At 35.1% G+C, this 16,220-nt stretch overlaps 1 protein-coding gene across 2 annotated transcripts in view; it reads left to right on the top strand.

The window, feature by feature from the left end:
• The window catches only part of CLTC (clathrin heavy chain), a 73,767-nt gene that overhangs the window by 55,495 nt on the left and 2,052 nt on the right, over positions 1-16,220 (top strand). The window contains exons 15-32 of one of the 2 annotated variants that reach the window (XM_074223573.1): positions 412-537; positions 1,297-1,439; positions 3,671-3,905; positions 4,195-4,317; positions 4,409-4,554; positions 4,834-5,017; positions 5,215-5,407; positions 6,039-6,196; positions 6,349-6,513; positions 6,672-6,779; positions 6,868-7,035; positions 7,154-7,303; positions 7,402-7,533; positions 7,629-7,739; positions 8,416-8,586; positions 9,361-9,582; positions 11,172-11,192; positions 14,989-15,064. In XM_074223573.1, the coding sequence (XP_074079674.1) occupies positions 412-537; positions 1,297-1,439; positions 3,671-3,905; positions 4,195-4,317; positions 4,409-4,554; positions 4,834-5,017; positions 5,215-5,407; positions 6,039-6,196; positions 6,349-6,513; positions 6,672-6,779; positions 6,868-7,035; positions 7,154-7,303; positions 7,402-7,533; positions 7,629-7,739; positions 8,416-8,586; positions 9,361-9,582; positions 11,172-11,192; positions 14,989-15,064 (2,632 nt within the window). The remainder of the gene's footprint in view (positions 1-411; positions 538-1,296; positions 1,440-3,670; positions 3,906-4,194; positions 4,318-4,408; positions 4,555-4,833; positions 5,018-5,214; positions 5,408-6,038; positions 6,197-6,348; positions 6,514-6,671; positions 6,780-6,867; positions 7,036-7,153; positions 7,304-7,401; positions 7,534-7,628; positions 7,740-8,415; positions 8,587-9,360; positions 9,583-11,171; positions 11,193-14,988; positions 15,065-16,220) is intronic. The other variant, XM_074223574.1, reaches the window with a different exon arrangement.

Here is a 16,220-nt window from a genome sequence, read left to right as displayed (position 1 = left end):
TTTACTTTCTTAAAGCAGTTTTCAAGTGATGGACTTGTATATATTAACATCCCAGTGTGTTAATCCTACACTCAATGCCATTGGCAATCAAATTCTGAAGTTTAGTTGTTTGTCATACCTTTGTCCTGTGGTTGGTAATAGTCTTGTAAATGGGGGCATGGAAAAGACCTACCTTGTGAGGGACTTGTTAGATTACTATTTGGCTGTAGATAGTAGCTATGAGTTTACTGATAACCCTGGGAACATGCATACTCAGGTTATTAGGATACTCTTTATACTGAAGATGAGACTACTCTAGAAGAATTGATTGCCTTTTTGCATTTAAGGAGTTTGGTCATGTCTTAAAACAGACCGTATGTGATGGTTTCTTAAATGCCAATTTAAAGGGATATTACATGTGTTCTTTTTCAGGAAGCAAAACTAACAGACCAGTTACCACTCATTATTGTTTGTGATCGATTTGACTTTGTTCATGACTTGGTGCTCTATTTATATAGAAATAATCTCCAAAAATATATCGAGATTTATGTGCAGAAGGTAAGTTAACAAAGATTATGTTATCTTCATTAGGGAGTTTTGGACCCTCAAGATCAGTCATGTTGGTCTTTTTGATAAATCATCCTGTCTAATCATTATACTAATAATACAAAAAACTTGATTGTGTAATAGTAGGATTATAATTGATTTTAGAAAAGACTGCATTTATGTCTTCGGCTCCTTAAGTATTCCCATTCCATTTTATCGAATACCTACTTAACTTTATCAAAATACAAAGAAGCACATTGACTTAAAAAATTCATATATTACATTAATTTTAGACCTGTGAGGCAGTATTTTCCTTGGGAACTTTATTTAATGTTGTGGTAAAAATAATATATCCAAATAAGGATATATTTAGTTATTTTAAAAGATAAAGTGAGACTATAACTTGAGTGTATCTTCTATCTTTTGTAGATCGTTGTCTTTTTTCCCCCTTAGGCTTCATATGTTTATGAGGTCCAAAAATTATGTCAAGATTTTTTCCAAAGTTGACTAAGCTGGTCCATCAGGCCCATACTCATTGCCATTTTAACTTAATAGTACTTTGGATTTCTACTCTGATAGCGATCTTTTAAGAATCTTATGTCAGATATGTGCTACTATGATATGTCAGTAGATCATTTGTAGAGGAATATAAATTTGTAAGTCTGCCAAGAGAAAGCATTCCTTTGCTTGAAAGGATGAAAAAGAATATTATTGAGGGCATCATTTTTGGAGGTGACTTAAATACCAAAATATTATCACTGCCTTCTGTAGGTGAATCCAAGTCGTCTTCCTGTGGTTATTGGAGGATTGCTTGATGTTGATTGCTCTGAAGATGTCATAAAGAATTTGATTCTTGTAGTGAGAGGTCAGTTCTCAACTGATGAGCTTGTTGCTGAAGTTGAAAAGAGGAACAGGTATGGAAATTCAAACTTTAATATATGAATAAAATGTTTGGTTTTTTTTTTAAACCCAAACTTAATTCTTTTTAGAAAAATAATAGTGATAAAGTTAATCTAGTTGATTAGGAAGAACTTTGTCATTATGTGCTATTGACTGCTTAATTGTATAGCATTTTCCATTTGTAGAATCTGCACATTTGGCTAGACTAGAATGTAATGTCTTGGGATGGAAAACAAAAGTTATGAAATTAAGCCCTAAAAGAGTATTTATTTGCATTAAGAGGAAGTCTAGACAATAGATATTACAAAATAAAACAAAAAGATAATGAATCCCAGATGAACTGCTCCATGCTACCACAAGATTGTTTATGTTCTGTTAGAACTAGCACAATATTTAAGTACATTTGGTAACTACTTAGTGCAAAATATACACTATGAGCCCAGTCAGTATGAGCCCAGATTTTAATATTACTCCATATAAATGTAAAATTCTCATTCTTTGAAGTCATATATATTAATAATCTCAAAGCTGGCAGTACTTAAGTAGCATCTGCAGTATAAATTTCAATTTATTAGGTTGTTCAGTTGCTATGTCCCAGGTCTGTATGCCAAGATACCTTAAATTATGTTCCCCAATTTCTCTGATCACCATGGAAAAATTTGTAGTGTAGGTGACACTTAGCTATCTAATTATAGTTAAGTTCATCTGAAAAATCAAATATCTTGATTCTTATTCTTTTGGCAAGGCAGTGGGGTTAAGTGGCTTGCCCAAGGTCACTTAGCTAGGTAAGTATTAAGTGGCTGAGGTCAGATTTGAACTCTGGTCCTGACTCCAGGGGTGGTACTCTATCCACTGCACCACCTAACCACCCCCTTATTATCTTAATTCTGCAAAAGAACTTGAACAATAAATAGCTAGTTAGAATTGTCCAGGGAAGGCAGGAAAATTTTACAATTTAGATAGAGAACTTTAGGTCAGGGTTTTTATAGAAAGTGGTGATGCAGTGTATTGAGTGCTGGAATTTGGAGTCAGACCAGCAGTGGCCTCAGATACTTTCTAGCTATGTGATCCTGGGCAAGTCACTTAACTTTTACCTTCCTCCATTTCCTCCATTGATCATAATCAGTCTTCTTCCCAGGATTGTTATGTGGATCAAGTAAAATAATATTTGTAAAGTGCTTTGCATAGTTCCTGGCATAATAGGTAAAATGTTTTATAAAAATGTTATGACATTTAATGACATTTATATAATTTAAAGCTTATGAATAGTTCAAATACCAGAGACAAATTAATGTTTACTTGCCTGTGGTGGCTAAGATCTGGTGAGATAATAGGAATCAAATTAATTTTTGACACTGTAGTTGTTTGAAATCGATACTTTAACATTAGAAAGGGGAACTTAGGTGTAAATGAGTTCGTTCAGTGTCATTCAAAAGGCAAATAGTAAGCCACCAGAGGTTAATTAATGTCTGACTCACTAAAATTTTTGTTATATTGTCTTAATTTAGAAGCCTTAAGCAGATCCAGGTGACATAGAACATCTGCTTGGATTACAAATAGTTATAGAATCATAAGTCCACCTTTACTTATCTACAATATAATGATTCTGTAGCAGTACTTATTACTTAGACTCTGAATCCTTTTTTCTCTTTGGCTGTATCTGTGCAGAGATTTAAGTAATGGTATAAACCCTTATATAGCTGCAGCCTACTTACTTCTGGTGGTGAACTTCTCTTGAAAAAGTGTTTATTCCCAGGTAATAATAATAATCCAGTTAGTCATTTATGACACTTTTCCTTTTGGCCATAGATAACAGGGCTCTCTTTTTAGAGCTAAAATCTAGTTCATCCTCTGGGCCTCTGGCTTATAGTCCCAGGTAAGATTGTTCTTGTCTAAACTGCTAACATTTTTAATATTATCTCATTGAATTGCTGTTCTGACTGAGTCTCATGGATGGCTAAACTTGGATGATACTTCATAGTCAGATACTAAGTTTTGTAGATTAAGAAGCTCAGTTTGTAGGTTACTTGAACATTCTATCAAGTATACATTATCTGTTGTATTAACCAGGAAAGACTATTTAGCTATTGCTCTTTGACAGCCTCTTTTAACAATTCCAATAATGTAATAGTGGCTAACATGTATTATTGTGTTTTAAATGTTGCAAAGTAATTATTATATTCCATGTAGTACACCAAGGGTCAGGTGGTATTTTCTAATAAAAGATTTATATGTTTTCTCCTAGATTAAAACTTCTACTGCCTTGGCTAGAAGCCAGAATTCATGAGGGTTGTGAGGAGCCTGCTACTCACAATGCATTAGCTAAAATCTACATTGACAGTAACAACAACCCAGAAAGATTTCTTCGTGAAAATCCCTATTATGACAGTCGTGTTGTTGGAAAATATTGTGAGAAGAGGGATCCCCACTTAGCATGTGTGGCTTATGAACGTGGTCAGTGTGATCTGGAACTTATTAATGTGAGTATTCTTCATATTGGGAATAAAAAAAATCAGCTGAATATTCTGAGAATTTGTGGGGATGGGTTTAGGTAGTTTTGAGAACTAGAGAAGGCTTATTTTAAAGAACTCTCATATCAGTGAATTCCTTTTTCTATTTGGTTATGTCGGACCCATAGTTTTTGATTTTTAAACAGTGGAAAATAGGAATGTGTGTGTGTGTGTGTGTGTGTGGGTGTGTGTTTTGGTAGAAGAGAGATCATTAAACCTATAGCTTTAAGTGTCAAACTCTCTCTCTCCTGTTATGTAGGTTTGCAATGAAAACTCTCTTTTCAAAAGTCTTTCCCGTTACTTGGTTCGCCGTAAGGATCCAGAGCTTTGGGGTAGTGTTCTTTTAGAGAGCAACCCTTACAGGAGGCCCTTGATTGACCAGGTAAGACTAGTTATGATGCCTGGATAGTTTGGCCTATTGTTGTCAGGGAGGGAGAAGTCTTTAACTTAAGTTTCTTGTCTTAATTTTCTAGGTTGTACAAACAGCTTTGTCTGAGACACAGGATCCTGAAGAGGTGTCTGTTACTGTCAAGGCTTTCATGACTGCAGATCTTCCCAATGAACTCATTGAACTATTGGAGAAAATTGTTCTTGACAACTCAGTTTTCAGTGAACACCGGTATGTTATGAGTGATGTCTCTTTGTGGATACTTTCCATTTGCAGTTTATATCATATATAAATGGTGACTGGCACAAGTAAATTATTTTGTTGTGGTTTCAGTTTGAGTGAGTCTTGGAACAATAAAGGAGTTCTTGTATGGCTAACATTTTGAATATTCCCCGTATATTTATACCTTCCTTCACTTTCCTGTCACCCAGATTTGATATTCATATCTATTTATGCCTAATAGTTTCTTGAATATATGACATTCAAGTGATTGTAATTTATCCTTAATAGGAATCTGCAAAACCTCCTTATCCTCACTGCAATTAAAGCTGACCGCACCCGTGTTATGGAATATATCAACCGACTAGATAATTATGATGCTCCAGATATTGCTAATATTGCAATCAGTAATGAGTTGTTTGAGGAGGCCTTTGCCATTTTCAGGAAATTTGATGTCAATACTTCAGCTGTACAGGTAAAATTTCAGCCCATTTATGGCAAATTATTTAACCTCATATTTCTTTAATACCAATTAATAGTCATATACACCTTTGTTATAGCAATAAAAGAGGTATAAGGTGCCACCAATTTTTTTTTCTGTTGGTAGTGGAAAAGCCCAAATTCAACAAATTAACCATTGTCCTTTATAATTTTTACAAATTTATTTCTTAGGTCTTGATCGAACACATTGGAAACCTGGATCGAGCATATGAGTTTGCTGAACGCTGCAATGAACCTGCAGTATGGAGTCAGCTTGCCAAGGCCCAGTTACAGAAAGGAATGGTGAAAGAAGCTATTGATTCTTATATCAAAGCAGATGATCCTTCATCTTACATGGAAGTTGTTCAGGCTGCCAACACTAGTGGTATGACTAATAATGATCTCATATGGTTCAGGAGCACATGTGTTAATCTAGGCCCCAATTAAAACTGAGTAATGAATAGCCCTAAATTGTGTTGGAGCTAGGAAGACTGATGTAAGACTTAAGTTTTTTCATCTTTTAAGTAAGGGAGTTGGAGTATATGGTTTCTAAGATACCTTTTTCTTTTAATCAGCTTTTAAAGGTCTGATCTGAAAATTTAAGCTGCCTTCTTAGGTGTTAACCTGCTTTAAAAAGGCAAAACCCAAAAAAAAGGCTTGAAACTATATTTCCTAAATGTAAACTCACATAGGATAGTGCTTAAGAGTCATGTGCTTTTTCACCTTATATCTTCTCCCATTATGGGGAACTGGGTGGATGGCAATACCTATCCTACCTAAAACAATATTTTTCTTTTAACTTTACCTATCCTGGAAAAGAAACTGGTTAAATCTGTGCTGCTATGGCAGGAAGACAGAATAATTTCAGCTTAATTTTATACTGTTCTCATTTACCACTATTCACGTATGGATTCTTTTTAAGGGATGTTAAATAATATTCATTTAATATTCTTCACTTTATTACTGGTGCTTTCTAGGGGATTTTCCAAATAGTTTATTTTCCTTTCTATCTCCAGGCAATTGGGAAGAACTGGTTAAATACTTGCAGATGGCTCGCAAGAAGGCTCGCGAATCATATGTAGAAACTGAACTGATCTTTGCTCTGGCTAAGACCAATCGCCTTGCAGAACTGGAGGAATTCATCAATGGACCAAATAATGCTCATATTCAACAAGTAAGATTCCTGTTGAGTTTCTTTCAGAAACAGTTGAATGAATAACTCTTCTGTGAAGTTCTTACCAACATCAGCAAATAACAGCTTAAGAATTAGATAGAAAAAGAATTAGAAATGACTGAGACTGATAACCAACTGTTTTCTTTTCATAGGTTGGGGACCGTTGTTATGATGAAAAAATGTATGATGCTGCTAAATTGTTATACAACAATGTTTCCAATTTTGGTCGCTTGGCATCTACCCTAGTTCACTTGGGTGAATATCAGGCAGCTGTTGATGGAGCCCGGAAAGCTAACAGCACTAGAACATGGAAGGAGGTACCTGGAAACCCGATTTTCAATATTTTTAAAAGTTGGAATAAACTTTAGTTCTTCCTAGGAATGAGCTTTTGGTAGCCCTTAATACCTACATAAAATTATCAGCCAACTGTATATCTATTTTCCTGTAAATAAACATCTGTATTTCATATCCCTAGGTCTGCTTTGCCTGTGTAGATGGGAAGGAGTTCCGTTTGGCCCAAATGTGTGGGCTTCATATTGTGGTGCATGCAGATGAACTGGAGGAGCTCATAAACTACTATCAGGTAATGAAGAAGGTTTTTGACATTCATGAACCCCCATATACCACAATGAGCAGCCCTTGTTTGAATGGTACATTTTTTTTCCCATCAGGATCGAGGATACTTTGAAGAACTGATAACCATGTTGGAAGCTGCACTGGGGCTTGAGCGGGCCCACATGGGAATGTTTACTGAATTAGCAATTCTCTACTCAAAATTCAAACCACAGAAAATGAGAGAGCATTTGGAATTGTTCTGGTCCAGAGTGAATATTCCAAAGGTAGATCATCTTTTTTAAATTGTCAAAAAGTACAATACTGAATACTAATTTATTTGAAATATACTAATTGAAATTAGTCCACATTTACCAGTAACTTAATCTTTCTTCTTATATGCAGGTGCTACGGGCTGCAGAGCAAGCTCATCTTTGGGCCGAGTTGGTATTTTTATATGATAAATATGAAGAATATGACAATGCCATAATTACTATGATGAATCATCCAACAGATGCATGGAAAGAAGGGCAATTTAAAGACATCATTACCAAGGTAGAGATGTGCCATCAGAATATGTAGTCTTTATAAATTGAATTCTTTGAATTAAAACAAATCCGACTCCAACCTATATTTGAATCTTTGCACTGCAGGTTGCCAATGTGGAGCTATATTATAGAGCAATACAATTCTATTTGGAATTTAAGCCTCTGCTACTAAATGACTTGTTGATGGTACTATCTCCAAGGTTGGATCATACTCGTGCTGTCAACTATTTCAGTAAGGTAATGGTTTTAACTAATCCTAGTGCTAAATATTTTCCCAAGTAACTTGAATTTAAAATGTGCTATATTAATTAACTCCATGATCTTTTTCAAAGGTTAAACAGCTTCCATTGGTAAAACCATATCTACGTTCAGTTCAAAACCATAACAACAAATCGGTGAATGAATCATTGAATAACCTCTTCATTACAGAAGAAGATTACCAGGTAAAATATTTTTGGTTCTTTTGGTATGCCTCTGAACACTATATAGTCTGGGGGGAAAAGGTAAATTGGAAGAACTTATTCATATTTTTACTTTATACTTTTGTTTTATAAAGTGGTCGGAGCCAATAATGTACTAATTTAGTTTTACTCATGTGACTTGGAGAATCTGAGGTTTAAAATATTTTCATATATAAATATGGAAATGACTGAAGTAGAATGCTTCAAAACACCTGTAGAAGTTGTTAGGTTTTTTTGTTTGTTTGGTTTGGGGTGGTGTGTGTAGAGGGGAAAGCTTTAACTGTCTTCATAGAGCAGCATAAAGAGTAGAGTATGAAGATGTGTAACCCTTTAAGCCCCCCCCCAACTTGTTTTACCTTGATATAATGAAGTTAATAAACAACTACTTATGACTATTTTATGGTAATTTACAATCATATCCAAATCGTTCACAATTTTCAGCATGTTTGAAAAGAAAAAAAACCTTTAAAGTATTGCTATTATTTTTAACACTTTTATATTCCAGACAGAGTTAGATGAATTATTCTTATGACTAATGTTTAGATAAAAAACATCTTGAGTCTTTGTTTCAGTGGGACCTTTGATCAGAGTAGGACTGAATCCAATTTTTTAAAGACATGACATTAGTTTAGTATTTTCATTTCTTTTTTTCCTTAAGGCACTGAGAACGTCAATAGATGCATATGACAATTTTGATAATATCTCTCTTGCTCAACGTTTGGAGAAACATGAGCTCATTGAGTTTAGAAGAATTGCTGCATATCTCTTCAAAGGCAACAATCGCTGGAAACAAAGTGTAGAGTTATGCAAGAAAGACCGACTTTATAAGGTAAATAAAGTTAGAGTAGAAGGGAAAAGGAGTTTAAGCTAATGTAAATAGGAAAAAAAAATCTTGCAAAAAAGACCATTCCAAGACTGGAATATGAACTTATCTTAACCCTTACTTTCAGAATTATTGTTCTATAAGAAGATGATTGTTTTATACTTAAAGGAAGATGTTAAAACTCTTACATGAGACAGATCAAAGCCTTTAACTCTAACTCTTAAAGTAGTATATAGTCTCCAGGGCAATCCAGTAAATGCAAAAAAATTTATCAATGTGAAATCTTCAAAAGCCCAACAAAACTGAATTACTGGGGCAGCTAGGTGGTGCAGTGGATAGAGCACCAGCCCTGGAGTCAGGAGTACCTGAGTTCAAATCTGGCCTCAGACACTTACCTAGCTGTGTGGGCTTGGGCAAGCCACTTAACCCCATGCCTTGCAAAAACCTTAACAAAATAAATGAATAAAACAAAAAAAAAACTGAATTACTAAACTGGAGTTAAACTTAAATTCTGGGTAAGCAGTATTGTCCTGTTATCTCATTTAGTTTGACTGAAATCAATGTAGGATTTGAAGGTTCTGTGTCCACAAGGAGCTCATTCTATTCCTTTCATATGTTTTAAAGCCCTGATCCAGAATAATTCTAGGACTTCTATCTCTATCTCTGATAATAAAATTTAGTCCATCCTTTCTACCTCCCTCACATACAAAGTATCGGTTTAGGTGACTTGATTGCCCTTTGAGCAGTTAATTTTTTAAAAATTTCCTTTCTTATTTTTAGGATGCAATGCAGTATGCCTCTGAATCAAAAGATACAGAGTTGGCTGAAGAGCTGTTGCAGTGGTTTTTACAGGAAGAAAAGAGAGAGTGCTTTGGAGCTTGTCTCTTCACCTGTTATGATCTCTTAAGGCCAGATGTTGTCTTGGAAACAGCATGGAGGCACAACATCATGGACTTTGCCATGCCCTATTTTATCCAGGTCATGAAGGAGTATTTATCAAAGGTAAGGAGATGTCTTTTAAGCATGTTCATTAATAATTGCTTCAAGTGAAAACAAAATTTTGTGTACAGTTTTAGATTTCAATTTTGTTTCAATCAGTTATGCAAAAATTATTCTTGTTACTCAGACTTTACCACCCCACCATCCTGACCACATTGATATCTGTAAGGCATTGGAAATAATTATTCTTTAGAAATGACTTCTCAGTAAATCACCTTTGTGAATACATGGGTAACGTCACTTCTAAGTTCTGCCTCTCTCCTCACACTCTTTAATTTTTTGGTAAAGAAATTTCATTTCTTCAGAATAGTCGTTCCCTCCCAATTCAGTACTCAGAAGTCTCAAGTAATAAAACACATCCATTAGCCAGATGTTTAATAAAATGAATTTCCTTTATGCCAATTATGTCCTTTTGTGGCTTGATTTTTAGTAATAGTGTGTTGCCTTAGGAAGCTGCACATACTTTCTGATAGGTTGCAACTTGATGGATTTATTGACTTTCAAAAGAAGGTAGTATAAAATGGACAGCTAGGTGGCGCAGTGGATAGAGCACCGGCCCTGGAGTCAGGAATAACTGAGTTCAAATTCAGCCTCAGAGACTTAATAATTATCTAGCTGTGTGGCCTTGGGCAAGCCACTTTAACCCCGTTTGCCTTGCAAAAAAACAAACAAACAAAACTAAAATAAAGGCAAAAGAAGTAGTATAAGTTAAGTATACATTAACAGGTAAATTAAACTGGGGGGACCTAATTCCCCATTTGTTAAACTCTTTGTTTTACCAAGCTTCCCTTTTTGGAATTGAAGTCTTTTATGTAAATACATTTATAATAAAGGCACTTTTCTCTAATTCTTTTTAATTCCTCTGGGTAACTTAGTTTCAGGTCTTGCAATGAGGAAAGTCTTTGTAGATCATCAAAAGTTCATTTTCTTGAAGGATTTTGTACCTTCCTTCCCCTTATCCCCTCATCTAGTGATTTTGTTATCCTAACATAGGGAACTCTACTCCAAGAAAACCTATTTATCCTATTATAAGGAATAAGATAGTTGCCAAATATGGGTGAATCATCAGATTGTCATACCTAATTATTTTTAAAAAACAAAAAAGATTTGTGTAATGCTTCACATAAAATTATTGCTTTTTTCCTTCAAATAACTGCTTTTTAGGTTCCAGTGTATTCATTTAGTTTAAGTAAAAAAAAAAAAAGACCCATCAATAAAGTGCTACAAAAATCAAGTAGTCAAGAAAATGTTGCCTTCTTTCCATAGTCACAGAAATCTCTTCTGATGTGCTTAAATAGCCAGTACTGTGATGAAGGGCTCTTAACTGCTGTATATTTAAGTGCTATACATTTACTGTGGATTAAGCTGCTTCTCACAGATTTTCATATAAATACACTTTTTTGCAATAGACTTTGAAGTTAAACTTATTTAACTCTAAAGTTTGCTTCCAGTGTACCCTTTATTTTCACTTCTCCTGTACCTTTTTAGTGGTGAATTATTTCTCCCCTAAACCTTTGTTGCTGATTCTACCTTTTTATGCTCAATATGGAATTTAATTTTTTCTAAGCTGCACCTTCTGAATTCCTTTGCAGGTTGATGCAATAAAGGAAAAGGTGAAAGTTGATTCTTTTCCATCTTTAAGTCTGGAGGACTAAGTCTAAGAAATCTGCATGATTTTTTTTTTCCTTCCTACCTTTTCTACACTGCTGCTGCTGCTTTTTTTTCCCTCCCAACAAAATTTCACTAAAGCCTCTGCAAGTCCTTTGAAAGATATCTACAATAGAGCTGTAGGAAATTAGTAGATGTTTGCTACTAATCGGCTAATAGTCCTTTAGGAAGGGCAGGAGGCTAATCAGTAGTTGGTTCACAGTCTCTTAAAAATCTTTTAAAAAATAGTATACTGAGTTATTTTCCTTATTCAATCCAAAAGCATAAGAGATTTCTCTGTCAGGGTATCTGGTCCATAGTAGGATTTTTCTCTAATACATGGAACAAATTAAATTAAGGCAGCCTCTGTTTTGACTTTTGCAACCCTACCTGACAGTTGATGAAAAATATGTGCCCTAAAGGCTTTCTTACTTCACATTGAAGGACTGTGATCCAGTTTCTGATCTCTTGATTATTACTAATTTTTTTGCTGAAAAGTAGAGAGAAGATACTAGCTGCTTCCGAAGTGACTTTCCTCATGTTTCTCTGGGTGTCCAGTTCTTATGGTGCTAGTTCATTCTCAAGAAAAAGAGAATTTCTTTTTAATAAAATTTAACTTGACTGTATCTCATTGCTGAACCAGCATGGAATATTTCATTTCATAATGACCACAGTATTAGCAGCTATTTTTAGGCATACTATTAAAACCCTTACCAGTTTGTTCTCTTCCTGCAGTTGGTTTATTCCTTGGAAGATCAAACCAAGTGTTACTTTTAGCCCCTACCTCCTTATATTAGACTTGTCTGCATCCCAAAATAAATGAAAGACTTTGAAAACTTTTATCACATTCAAAGAATATTGTAGGTGACTGTGGGCTGGGAAAGCAGAAGGAGGTTGACACAAATTTTTAAAAGCATTTCGAAGGGCTTATATTGAACCCATATGAAATCACCACTGGAACTTAGGGCAAACCTGAGTAAAATACATTGTGTGTGAGGCTCTTCAGCAGCTAGTAAGCAAGGCAGTAAGAAAGCGTGTGTGTGAAAAACAGGTAATTGAACTGCAGTGTATGCATATTGTTTAAACTGAGCATGTACAACAGTCATTGCAATTACATCACACTATTTCTGAAACTCTAAAGCATTGCTGTGGGCTGTGTGTGTTTCTTGGGAGCCTGTATGGCAACAACCATCTTCAGACCTCACTTCTTGCTTCAGTACTTTTGCCTTTTTTTCATGCACACATACACAAAATAACTGACTGCATGTTAACTTTTCCTCTGCAGCTTATTGCAGTCTTTGTGGAAAAGCCTTTTTACATTTTAATGATCTTTCAAATAGCGTGGATGAACTGAACCCAGTGACATGCTTACTTGTCTTTTTATTCAAGGATCAGAAACTTTTGTTACAGCTCTTTTAACAAAAGCTTGTGTTCATTAAAACATTCTCTGCTTTTTCATTCAAGCAAACTGGGTCAATGAAAGCTAAAATTGGATATTTCTGTGCCAGAGGCTGTCCCTGTGTCTGGAAAAATCTAAACTTTTTGCTTAGCTTGATGCTACCCCTTCAGTATTCCTCCTTTCCTGTGCCCAGCCTGTCTATGTTCTATGCTTGGGCATTTCAACATTCTAGCTTGTCTAAATCTTCCATTTTTCTCTGTAACAGGAGTTATGTTGACATATCACCCTCTTGTGGACTTTAAATAGGCATTTACTCAAGTTTTCTCCTCCCCCTTAAAATCCTTAAATATGTATAATTTTTTAAATAGTTGCTTGAGGAAATTACTCAGGATGATTTGATTCCAAAAGTTTTCATAAGATCCCAAATAATTTGATGGCATAAGGGCTTTCGTAACAGATTCTGGAGCTGTGGATTTATTTTTGATGGATTAAGTTTAGTTTGAAGAAAATAAACTTTTGGATATTTATAATAATACTCATATACACTATTGTTTAGTTTGTCATTTTTTTAGGTTTGGGACATAATCACCTAGACTGCAATATTCTTTTCTTAACTTTTCATAAAATACTTTCTTGGGGTAGGATAACCCCACTTCCATCTGAAGAGTCTATGGTTGACCTTCAGCTTACTGTTTAATTTATGTAGGTAAACTGGTCCTGTACATTATTATGGATTATAGCTTAATAAAAAGTATTAAATATATGGAAACCTTTCACTTTTGGTTCCACTGTGGGCAGAGAGTTAACTTCTGGGAAATCAAACATTAACTAATGCTATATTTACTAGCTCATATAGCTCTTTCAAGTTGACAAAGCACTATATATATATATATATATATATAATATTTGATTTGAGTCTCAAAACAACCCTGTGAAGTGGGTACTATGGCTGTTATCCCCATGTTGCAGATAAAGTAAAGCTAAGAGAGGTTCAGTTGCTTGATCAGGCCATAGTTAGTATATGGGTAAGGCAGAATTCAGACCTGGCTTCCATGATTTCCATTGTGAAAACTCAAAGCCAGGGCCTACACTTTAACAGCCCTATTTGTAGTTTGATTATTAGAGCTTTTCATAACATTTTGGTGTTCATAACTCCACAAGATTTTTTTTGAAAGAAACTAAACTTTCTTCCCCTTTACTATCAAGGTATCATGACTTTGAGAAACTAATGTTCTAAAAGTAAAACCCAATAATCTAGATAGACTTGATCAAATATAATAATAGACCAGAGCTGTTCTTCATTTGTAGTTTTACATAGCATTGGCAAGGCCCCAGTGGCACATTACTTGCCTGTCATTTATGTGCGCATGCGTGTTCATACATGTGTACACGCACGCGCACACACACACACACACACACCCCTACCCCTGCCTATAGTGCTCCTACCCCTACATTTCCTTCCCCTTCACATGTTTTGGTAATTAGTGTGTTAAAGTAATGTCAAAGTAGCTAGTCTTTACAGAATGGGCTTGCATCTGATTTATTTGTATAGAGAAATTCCCACATGAAGAATTTCTTTTATCAGTTCAGATCTGCACCTCTTCTACAGTTGCTGTTCTGAGTAGCCTTAGGCACTGGTCTGCCTTTGGGTCACACTAGTGATATGTTAGAGGTGAGACTTGAACCCAAGTCCTTCTGAGTTAGGCCAGCTTTTCATTTTTTCTGGCCTTTAAATAAAAGTACAATTATTTGTACGAAAAAAGCTTGGTCAAAATAAATTTAGGTAAAAATCATGTAATATTAATATGTTGCCTTTTAAAAAAGAAAACGGAACCTGGACTTACTTAGGTATTGAAAACTTCAGGAAAGATTTAATCTGTGTCATTAAGAATTAATACAGTCTTGACAAAGTATAGTTTACAGTGCTATTGTTGAGCTTTGTCAAGTTAACCTGCTGGTCTTACTTTTTTAGAAAACTACTTTGCTTTTGGTAGGGGATGCTCTCCTCTTTCAAGAGTTCATCAGTTTCTTCTGGTCCTGTTTAAATAGGAGTTTAAATGGTTCCCTCTCCTCTTCCTCCTTCCCTCAGGCTGCATCCTAGCATGTCCAGTTTTAGCCTGGCGTGAGCTTTTGACAGTTATAAATCCCTCCTTCTTGAGGGTTTATAACAACATTGCTGAAAAACAACCTTGACTGATGTATGACCATAACCATTTGAATCTGAGGGGGCCTGAGAATGTTCTTTCAAGTCCGGTTTTTGACAGTATTTAACACACTAAGGCTTTTCCACTTTCTGCCAGAAAAAAAAAATAGGTCTATGAAGCCTTTTTGGGTGTTGATTAACATTACCCGTTTTCCTCCAGGTGGATAAACTGGATGCTTCTGAATCTCTGAGAAAAGAAGAGGAGCAGGCTACAGAGACGCAACCTATCGTTTATGGTAATGACATTTATTTATAGTGAATTGACTTAAATTCCACTGGGAAATATAATACAAAATAGAAATAGGAAGGAGGCAGGTAGGTGGCACAGTGGATAGAGCACTGGCTGTGGAGTCAGAAGGACCCCAGTTCAAATTCGGCTTCATACACTCAGTAATCACTTAGCTGTGTGGCCTTGGACAAATCACTTTTTTGCTTTGCAAAAAAAAAAAGGTAGTAGAAAGTTAGCCTTCATCCATTAGGAATGCTTATTAAAGACAAAATAAAGGAAGACATTGTTTTATTTTGCTATCATAAATTCATGAAAAGTTCTCAGAGCACTGGTTATTTTGATGTTGAACACAATTCCTAAATAACTATTTCTGCAATGATGATACATCCAGATGAACCAAAATTTAAAAACAGTCAAAGGAGTAGAGAACTTACCTTTCATACATTGAAATTAACCTCAATAGCTTAAGGAACAATTAGAGATTTTATCTATAGAAAAAAAATTTTTAAATGTAACACTGTTGCCAGGCATGAAGATACATGCCTATCATCCTTACTACTGGGGGCTAAGGTAAATCACTTGACCTCAGAAGATCTGGGCTACAATAGGTTTAAGCCAATTGTCGACCCACACTAAGTCTTTCATTTATATATGGGGAGTCCCTGGGAGCAGGAGACACAGACTTAAGGGGGTGCAACCAAACTAGTTTATACACAAAGCACATCTAAACTATGTCAGTCACATTGGGATTAGACCACATGAATGACCTTTCCAGCTGGGCAAGATATGGAGGCTGTCTCCCAAATAAAGAGTTTATATATATTTATATGCATACATATACATGCATGCCTACACATGTGTACACACACACACACACACACATATCTCACTACTTCAAAGAATAAATCTGTTACTTATCCCTAGATTACTTCTTGGATAAAAGTTAAATTGGTGAGGCAAATAGATTATTTGATCTGAAAGTTTAAACTAAAAAAACTTTTAAGAACTTGTGCATAGTTTGATAAGTGGAATTTTTATTAATTTGGGGGGGATTTTTAACATTAATGTTCCTCTGAAGCCAGTGTATATATTAATTTGTGAAATATAAGTTCTGTCACCTAGTTGTAGGAATCTCTTTCATTTTCTATTACCAATTGGGCCTC

Source organism: Macrotis lagotis, chromosome 2 (genome assembly GCF_037893015.1).
Source record: "Macrotis lagotis isolate mMagLag1 chromosome 2, bilby.v1.9.chrom.fasta, whole genome shotgun sequence".
In the NCBI taxonomy this organism is placed as follows: domain Eukaryota; kingdom Metazoa; phylum Chordata; class Mammalia; order Peramelemorphia; family Peramelidae; genus Macrotis; species Macrotis lagotis.
This window is presented reverse-complemented; position numbering and strand designations above follow the sequence as displayed.